The 10,380-nt window shown below is 37.0% G+C and overlaps 1 protein-coding gene across 1 annotated transcript; it reads right to left on the bottom strand.

The window, feature by feature from the left end:
* Positions 1 to 617: 617 nt before the first annotated feature.
* gpr184 (G protein-coupled receptor 184) lies at positions 618 to 9,376 on the bottom strand. Its single transcript, XM_085183927.1, has 2 exons — positions 8,093 to 9,376; positions 618 to 3,667 (listed from the first exon to the last, which is right to left on the bottom strand). The coding sequence occupies exon 2, from the start codon at positions 3,621 to 3,623 to the stop codon at positions 2,586 to 2,588; it is 1,038 nt and encodes a 345-aa protein (XP_085040053.1). The 5' UTR covers positions 3,624 to 3,667; positions 8,093 to 9,376; the 3' UTR covers positions 618 to 2,585.
* Positions 9,377 to 10,380: the final 1,004 nt, after the last annotated feature.

Here is a 10,380-nt window from a genome sequence, read left to right as displayed (position 1 = left end):
TTCAGTGGTATGCCCAGACAGCTTCTGGCATGGCTGTGTTTTCAGATTCTTCCACACAACTTCCAAACTTTTCCTTGTTCCTTGTGTATAAAATGATGCCAGTGTTGTACGCTGTTATGTATAACTAGCCTCTTCTCTTGTGTAAATTGCTCTTCTGACTAATACCCATGTAAGATGTTTTTGCTTGCATGTAAAAATTTGGATGCTTGGCTTTTATCTGATTTCCTGTATGATCTCTGGATGTGCTTCAATTTTTCGGACCCTTGTTGTTACAGTTAAGATATGGACAGTGGCTTCACACAAATATACATGAACAAGTCTCTGATGAGACAAACCCTCCTATGTGTCATTCAATTTAATATGCTTCAGTGGATGTGATGCAGCACAAGTAAATCGCAAACTCTTTATTGTACATTTAATAACTTTGCTGTCTTCCTTTTCTAAAATATTTCAATTATGTTCTTTGTTTTTAAGGTCCACTCTTTAATAAGCAGAATTAGCTTTTAAAAAATAAAACAAAAACACAAAGACAGTACACTGTAAAAAAAAAAAAAAAAGAGTTTTATTATGAGAGCTTCTTTCTTATGAAATACAAAACATAACTAGTAATAATTAATTATTAATCAGCTCATTAGGGTAAAAGGAAATGAAAAACTTAATTCTATTGAGTGCTCCGTTGTATATGTCCAAAGACTCCAAATGCTTAAAATAAGATCTAAGTATAGCTTGTTGGTATAGTCCATTAAGACCAAGCCTGCATTACAATGCTATGAGTCATAACAGCTAATCAATGAAGTCGCATTGATTTTCCTATGAGTCTGGCTACAACCTGAGTTAGCTCATTAAAAGCTGAGTCTGGAGAAAATGGATCTTTAAGATGTTGGAGCTAATGCCACAAGATGATTGACTGCAACATTAATTTCTTTAAACCTGATTAATTTACTAACGCTTCTTCAAAATGCTGCAAGCTTTAAAACTGTGGTGAAAAGAACATTGTTTTTTCTTTCTTTTGCATCTGAAAAGAAATTGATGGGGCAGCTTCAGCATCACCAGTTGTGACTTCCATTCAAAAATTAGATACATGCTTTCTTTTTTTGCCAACAGAGCTTTTCAAGCATCTAAACATGATGTATATGAGGGTTTAAAAATAAAGTAAGGTTTAGAAACCAGAACATTTCTGTACTTCAGAGGAATAAAGCCTGGCTTTATCTTTATCCTTTTATTAAAAAAACAAACAAAAAAAACACATTGCTAGACCCAAAGCAGCAATATCTAAAGAAGTCATTCTGTATTAATTTATTATTCTCTGACATTATTGTGGAAGAATTTTGGTGAACTCTTCTCTATAAAATTGACTAAGTTGATTGAGGTTTGTGGCCATTCTTTTATGCACAGCTATTTGTGTTCCTGTCGCAGCATTTCAGTTGACTTGAGGTCTGGACATTGGGCTATTGTAACACTTGTGTCCTTCCCTTTTTTGGCCAATTTGTCATAGGTTGACTGAGACCTGTCGAGTCTGAAATGTAGCTCTTGGGGTTTTTGTAGTTTCTATGAGCATAGTTCCATGGTAGGGTGAATTTGATGGGAAGATTATGGCATATGAACAGATACCAGAATTCTCCAGAGTAGCAAACCTCCGAAACTGCTTCTTATGGAAGGATATACATGATTGTACAATTCAGGAAATCAGCAGTATAGACCTTTAATTAAACAAAACTGGTTTTATTCAGGGTTTATACTATGCAGTCAATGTTCATCTTGAATTGTAATGATGTTTACTAAAAAAAAGCTCTGCTGACGCATGAGGAAGCTGCTGTATAAATTATGAACCAAGTAACAGACATAATGTTGATTCAAATGCTTCCTCTTTCAGTCTTTTTGCTGTCTTTCTTTCACTTTATTATTATTTTTCTCCATTTCTGTCTCACACCCCTGACACACACTTATATACATCCATTATTATTGTTGCATTTATAATTATCTATATGTTTAATGGCGAAGACTAAGAGACTGGGTGTATGAGTTAATTTTTGCATACTGTCTGCGTGAAAAAAAAACTCTGAGCACCTGGACATAATACTGATTTATTTCTTGTTAAATATGTCAGACACTGGGCACACAAAGTTATGCTAACAAAGGCTTTGTATGGCATGCATTGGAGGTAATGCATATTTAAATATATCAGGGTTGCTCAGTCACGCTATGATTGCATAGATTGGACAAAAAAAAAATACAAGGGCTCTTCAGTTGCGGCAACAGAGTCTAACAACAAAACCAGAAGTGGCTTACACTGAAGAACTCGTGGGAGAGCAGAACCCGAGACTAATATCACATTAACCAGGACTGAGATGCATACATTATTCAGCTTCCTCCTTACACTGTGCACGATATAACATACAAATGTAACCACAAAGATTGCCTTTTATACATACACAAAACAACTTACACAAGTGGGATGGAAATAATCCTGTTACTTAACTCATGAGAGGAAGACTTTACTTGAAAAAGCTGCCATGCAAAATCCTATAATATGTCAATACACACTCACACAATTGTACACATGTCTATCACATATAGCTTATTATTCATATTAAATTAGTAGTGGAAGCTTTTCCTCCTTTGTAAGCAGTTAGTGCACAGTCTACTTGTTCTGTCCGTCTGCGGCATCTCCAGGTTAGTTTCATCTGCTCCCAGACTCCGTTACTCACCAACACATACAGCACTGGGTCCACCACAGCATTCAAACTGGACAGTGCAAGCGTACAGGAGAAGAAGAAGTGCATTTGTTCTTCAAACTTGCAGTAACTCCCATTGTGACTCTTATCAAAATTGTTATTATAAAATACTAGTGAGCGTATGAGCAAAAGAATATGATATGGAGCAAAGCAAACTGAGAAGATCCCAATGACTCCAAAGGAGAGAAGACGGACCTTCCTCTTAACCTGGGCGCTCAGGCCGGGACTTCGGCCCACAGTGGCTAACACCCTCCAGTAGCTCACTGCCAGCACTAGCAGAGGTAGCAGGAAGCCCAGGCCTACTCTGAGCAGGTTGAATAGAGCAATAGGCTTCTCCATGGGGTAGGTCTCATAACAACGGTCATTATTGTTGTTCTCATCATGGGCGTCTGTGAGATTATCATAGACCAGCATTATGATGTGTATCACCACCACTACCACATAAACTACGATACACTGCATCCAGGCATAGCAAGAAGTTCGGTGTGTCTTGAAGCGGAGTGGGTAGCTGACCACCAGACAGCGGTCTACAGAGATACAGCAAAGCAGGTAGATGCTGATATACATATTAGAGTAGTAGACAAAGCCAGCTACACTGCAGGACCCAGAACCTAGCATCCAGCGGTGGTTAAACCGGTAATAATTTATCCAAAGAGGCATAGTGATGATGAAAAGGAAGTCAGAGATAGACAGGTTGAGCAGGAAGATTCCCAGGACATTTTTTTGCCTCACTTGTTGAATGATGGGGCCCAGGGTCAGTACATTGAAGATCAAACCAAAAACAAAGGCCAGTATGTAAACAAACATCAGCAAGTCACTGACAACACTCTCTCCAATGTTAACGCATGTTGAGTTGTTGCTTGTTTCTGGTTTAAAAGTGGAGTTCATGGTTCCTTTAGTTAGCTGTAGCTCCCCTGGTTAAAAAAAATCACCTGCAAGACAAAAATACATAATTAAATCCCTGAAATTAAAATAAATACAGTAACAATTTGTATGGTAACACGACTTCACCGTAATACTTTAAAAACATATAATATAGCTTAGATATTTTGTATCCCCTATTCTATTTCATGGTTGACTGAGCTCAAGAGATACAAAACAATTTGGTTGTCCTGATGTTTCTCAATGTGAGATAGTTTGATTCTGCACACTATATGGTGTTCAGGCATAGTGTCGATGGGAGTCCTCCGCTTCCTAGTATGGGTTTAGTCATGCTGCCTGATGATAACAGTTTGCACCCACGGTTTTAATAGAAAGTGAAATTGCCAAAAGTCCCTGCCTCAGCTGCACTGTATGGAGAACACATGTCATAATGTAAGCTGTCGTTGTTGTGGAAACAGACAGCATTAGGGAACTGATACCTTTTACATTAACTTGATGTAGAACCTTCTGCACTCGATCCCCTGAGCTGAGCACATTACTTGTTGTTAATGCTTTTTATTAAATTATCTATAAATTGCTGCATTTATTCTCCTGCGTCGTCTAAGTTGCAGGCAAGGATCGCACAGAGTGTACAGGCAAACTGATCATTTGCATTTTACAGTAATCACAGATTAATACAGGTTACTTTTTGTTTCTCAGCACAATAAGAGCCTTGCAGGCTCCCACAGAATTGCATTCTGGGGGACAAAAAAGTTGTCAGTCATATAGTGAGTTGGACCAGTTATTTCCAATTTAAATGTGACATTACAAACAGATGCAGATGTGACGAAGGTAGTTGTTTACTGCAGCTTCAAGAATGAGTAATGTGAAATTCATGCACTCTATAAATGAATCAGTTAATTCTCTCCCTGATTTAATCTGTAGATGCACCATCACACCTGGTCCATCACAGAGCTCTGAGTGTAATTCATGCCAGATACATCCTAAAGATTAGCGTAACTCAGCAGAGACAAGAATTTCAAAATGAATTTAATAATAATCCAGTAATACTTTCTGTTTCAAAAAGATAAAAGACAAAGAGCAGGTCAAATAAGCCGCTGTGATAATAATCCGTTTGTTATTTTGACATGAATAACAACCTCTTTGAGGAAGTCTTCTTTTCCATGAGAGTAAAGCTAGCAGTGCAGTTTCAGAGAGGATACGAAACTATTCGACTGAACTTGGACATTTAAAAGGTGAGAGATTTGTGGTATAACGACAAGGTCAGTGGGCAAGGCATCTGAGAGAACCTCTGCGCTCTTTGTTGGGTATTCTTTGTAATACACTGATGAATGAGGTTTTTTGGCCAAGCTAGCATAACTGCAAACAATCTGTTGTGGCTTACTGTGACTTATAACATGTGAGCTGCATTTTATTTCCCATAATATGCATTATCACATAATTTCTTTTATTTATTTGCTTTATGTTTTATCCTTATAAATTTGTAAATTGTTATGTTTGTTGTTGTTATTGCTTGTCTCTATTCTGCTGTGTACAGTGTCTTTGAGTGTTTTGAAAGGCGCTTTCCTAAATAAAATGTATTCTTCTTCTTCTTCTTCTTCTTATTATTATTATTATTATTATTATTATTATTGTTATTATTGTTATTATTGTTATTATAATGCTAATGCTGGCTCACTAACTAGCTTGGTAGAGAAGAAGCATAATTCAATGCAAAGGCCATGAACAGATTCCAGTTCTTACTGAAGGCCATGTAAGCTACCTCCTGGGGGGAAAAAAAGGCTCTATGACTGAAAATATTATTGAAATGATGATGGAACATATTTGCATTTCCTGCTCTTTCAGTTTTTTTATGTCCAGAAAAGATAACAAAAAAGCTACGATACTGATATGTCTACCTATTTTGCAGACTGAGACAAGTATGGGGTGCAAACAATGCCTTTTGAACAGCAGAAGGACTTTTTTGAAATACAGATTTTCTAGATTTAAAAAATATATATATTATTTGGAGCACACATGTAGATGATCACTTGACACTAATTGTCTTTCTTCATGTCAATATGTGATGTATGTTGTCAACTTTGTTTGAAAAATTAGATAGTGTCCATAACAGTGCATAACTTAGCAAAACATTATTATTAACATTTAATAAAGTTAATTATTTATGATGTTTATATATCCCATACATATTATCCTGCAGGCATAACGATCAGTTACATTATAGGCGTGTTGCATGAGTTTTGTGCAGCACATTGCAGGCTTAACAGAAAATGACTTACATCGTAGGGCTTGCAACACATTAATGTGTATAAATGATAAATATTTTTATATGTTTTACTCAATTATACATCTCATCAAAGTACTAATAAATAGAGTTCACTAAACTTTCACTTTTTAAAGTCCAGTTGTTTTCAATGAAATCCTACACATTTCATATGGGACATGACCGTCTCTTAACATAACAGACCTAATTATTTTCTAGTAATGCACAGCTTTTGGCTTTTTGTCCCCCTGTTTTAATCTACTCTGTTTAATGTAAAAGTTAAAGAGTGACATGCTTAACTGTTACAGAAGAATTCACGCGTTCTTGTTGATGTTTTAAATTCTGACACATTGATAAAAAATATGAAACCTAAAAATGGTTTGAAATATATAGTCATAATTGACAACTAATGCATTAAAAATACAAAAGATGCTGCACAGTTAAAACAGTTTAGTGGTTTATTCGGGGTAAATTTGGATTTCCTACAGCATGGCCATGTTTTGACTACAGATGCTAACAGTGCGGTTAAACAGACATGTTTAGATTCTGACTGAGAAGGATATTTCTGGGCAGACCGAGCATGAGTTCAGCTTGGTTCAAAACTAATTCAACCAAACTATGACAGGCTAACTAAGGCCAGAACCTGATTGATACAAAAGAACTCACACATGAATGCTACATAATTAGGAACGTTGTTTCAGAGGAACCGTTACAAAGTTCAACTGGTTGTGTTATGGTTTTCCTTTCAGACTGTTTATAGGCTTTCTATTGGTCTGTGAAACTGTGTCATCAGCCTTGAACATTTTTTAAAATTTTAGTTTGTCACAACGCAATTTTTTGAAAATGTCCTCTGGTTTCAGTTAATAACCAAAGTATTTATTCATATTTACACCATCAGTACAATCTTATACACCGATTCATTGTGACGATTAAGGGGTTAATGTTTAGTTTGTGTTCCACTGGGAAAAAAACCCACATTAAAAAAACTGTACTATTTTACCAGGTAATGGGAACCCATGGTTATCATTAGGATATCAAACTTTGCTCGTTATTTCTGTGGCTTTCGCTGATATTTGCTTCCTCTCTTTGTTTTATTCCCTCTCTCTCTTCCAGGCTTGACCCTGGTGTGTTTAGAGGCTCAGGAAGCATCTGATGCTATTAACGTCCAGAAAACTCAATAATAGAGAAGCCATTTGGAGACAGGCCGTCTTCAGAGAACGATAATGTGTGTCTGCACATGTGCCTGTGTGCAGGTGTGTTTGAAATGGGTTAGATTTAATGGATTATTCATAAAATTCTAAAAATGGGAGACTTATCATGACTGCATTATAGGAAAGTTTTCCTCATAAATCAAAACTTTTCTAAAATAGTTCAGTTGTTAGTCACCACTTAGGATACTATGACTAACGACAAACAGGTATTCCCCTATTACAAAGATAGAGTTTACCTCTAATGCCTGTAATGGTTCATTTGTCCTGTTCAGGTCCTTCTTAAAAACAATATTTTTTTTCTTTTTTCCTCTTGCATACATCTTTTTGTTCTTTTGCTGTATCTATCAGTACATTTCAAATCCAAACAAACGACTACTTTGCACAGCTGGCCAGGGCTTGTTTCACTCATTTCTTCCATCTGAGCCAACTATGTGTTTGTTAGCATTATGTGCTGAAGTAAATCTGGCTGTCATTATGAATTGTTAAGAGAGCAGCATTTTAGCCTTATCTCTAAAGAGGGGGGATGTGGTGATTGCCAGATCCCCCCCTTTTAAAACAAAAATAAGAAATATGCGTTTTAACTTGCCTCCCTCATACCAAAGTGGTGTTTCAAAGGTAAAGCAGTCCACAGTTTCTTCTTGCAGAGCAGTTTTCTGTTGCCCTCTCCAGCGTGCTGTGGTGACCACCGCTGGGAGAATCACAGAAAACATTCAACCCTCCAGAGAATCAACATTTCAAACCTAATTATTTTTGCAATGGTTACTCACATCACCTCAAGCATTCCATCTTTCCCTTGACAACAGTCCACTGGGGACAAAAGGAAACCCAGCATATGGAGTGCGGTTTCAAAATAAATGAATACCTTTACTACATTTAAGAACTTGGCAAACATAATAAAAGTTACCTTTGAACTTGTCCTTTTCTAGGGCAGTTTATAAAAAGTTTTACATAAATTCCCGCATCTGTTTTTCAGAACTCCAGTCAGTAATGAATGACCTCACCTGTTGTTTGTTGATAGAAAGTTGTATCTTGTAGAAAGCTGTCCAGTGGGTGAAGAGTGTTAGACGCATTCCAGACCTGCTTCAGGTTCAGCAGAGTTCAGTCCAGGAAGATCAGAAAAAAAGCTTCAGAAGAGACTTTTCAGAGCTGCTGACATGCAGCCAAGCCACTGCAGTTCCTCATAATCTCAAATGAATGCTGAGCCAGATCATTAACAGCCAATTCAATAGCTACAGATGCAAGAGGTTGTTTTTCTCTGTACTGTGTAGTTTGCTCTCGTTGCTAGTTCCCGTTGACAGCCACAGCTGAAATGTCAGTAAGAAGTGTGGAAGGGCGAAGTACAGAAAGGGGAAGACACACGTAGGAGGAGGGAGGTTTGCTTCTGCACACGTGCGTGCAGGAAGTGTTCAGGGCTGGGCAAAAATTAAACGGTTATAGAAAAGATATGAATCATGCGTTAATGCTCTTATGAGACCAGAAAAAAGTCCCCTCCCCCTCCTCTCCCATTTAAGGGAAATTTGTAACTTATGGGTCGAGAGCTGCATAGCTCCTGTCTTCCCCTTTTACATCACAGTGAGTGTTTAAATAGCATCATTGTAGTTATAGTTCTTAATGGGTGGGTCATTCACTCCTTTTTTTGGTCTAAATGTCTTTTTCAGTTTGGCTGATCACTTTCAGTCTGGTTCAGTACAAGAAAACCAAAATGTTTCAATCACGTCACTGTAAAACACGAAGAAGATAAAGACTGTTGCTCTGTTTCAGATGATGTGAACGCTGGGTCTCAGCACTGTGTCAGTTGAGGCTGTTCACATGTTTATAAATGGAATCTGTGACGAAACCTTGAGGTTGCTCTGGTTATGCGTTGAGTAACCATCAGTGTACAGATGTGAATATTGTCGGCAAGAACACATTCCTTAGATGACGTTAAGAAAAAGGAAAGGGAACGTAGACGGTTATTGAAAAGGAAACGATAAATGTATGGAAATAAAATACTCAAAAAGGGAATTTCCAGATACTCTGATTTTCCACCACCTGAAGCATTGTTTCTTATTTCCTCTGTAATGCTTTGATGTCACACACTTGTTCAATAAGTTCAGCTTTGTATCACTGCATTTCAGCAGAATATGAGTAAGAATGAGTAATTTTCTTTATATTGGTATTCTTTCTTTTAATTTTCTTCTTCTCTAACAAACAAATGATTAACATTACATGAATGTATACATTTTTCTGTTGAATTCAGGCTTTTATTGTCTGTCATTTCTAACAGATCCAGCTTTTCGTCTGTAATGTAGTCTTACAGAGCTTACATCACTTAGCAACCACATTAATTGTGTCTAAATACTTTTTAAGGCCATGTTGGTGATCTATTATTTTACCTACCTATGCTACTAACCTATTTTTTCTTATACTCAAATACAGAACAAGTTTATCTGTCACTTCTGCTGTGGCTTTTACACTTTTTTTTAACGACTACCTCAAGGTGCCAATAATGTGATGCCAAAAAGTTTAAGTGCTGTGAATATTTTTTAAAAGTTGTGCGTGTGGATATTAAATTTGTCAACTTCCCTTTTTCATTCCTTAGTATGACACTGATATATGGAAAATTCTTTGCTATTTTGGCAAAAGAGAACAAGACAAGGCAGTGGGCATATGTTTGGTGCATTTCAGTTTCTTGTAACTGCTTCCTCACATGACAGTGTGCTTCACCCCCATCACCTTAAAATAAATCATTTTGTTGGTTTACCTGCCTGTTTTTTGGTAACAAGCATCCAACTTGCGGTCACATGAAGCAGAGTCAGAGGGCACTAATGAGACAGAGCAGTAGGCATACAGTGAATTTTTCCATCATAACTTTTCCATAAAAACTATTTAAAAGATTATTTATGGAAATGTCATTTTAGAAAAAACAGTCTTGTGTAATGTAATATAAATATAGATATTGACAGTTTATGATAATGGTAGGATTGCAAGTATTTCACACCTCCCAGTGGTTTTTAAGCTTAGGGTTTAGCTTTTTTTGCATTGCACAGTGGTGTGATATAGAAAGAGATTTAGTACCTTTTCGGTCATGCATCTACATGACAACCGGAAATGCTCTGCAATTTTCTGTAATTTTGCAAATTGCTCTACACAGTTGATCTATTGCCTTTCAAAATGCATTACGCCTAAGTGCAGGGGCAAACTCAGCAGCTGGTATAGCCGTTTAATGTACTTGATGACCTCCATCTCTGGGGGTGAGGATACCTGGACCCGGGGTATAGAGTATGTTTGGGGAGTGTGATTGTGTGTA

Source organism: Neolamprologus multifasciatus, chromosome 14 (assembly GCF_963576455.1).
Source record: "Neolamprologus multifasciatus chromosome 14, fNeoMul1.2, whole genome shotgun sequence".
Lineage (NCBI taxonomy): Eukaryota > Metazoa > Chordata > Actinopteri > Cichliformes > Cichlidae > Neolamprologus > Neolamprologus multifasciatus.
The sequence above is the reverse complement of the archived record's forward strand: the minus strand, read 5'-3'. Positions and strand labels throughout refer to the sequence as shown.

Bases quoted from the DNA above. Each gene is read 5' to 3' on its own strand.
- gpr184 (XM_085183927.1), bottom strand. From the start codon at position 3,623: ATGAACTCCACTTTTAAACCAGAAACAAGCAACAACTCAACATGCGTT.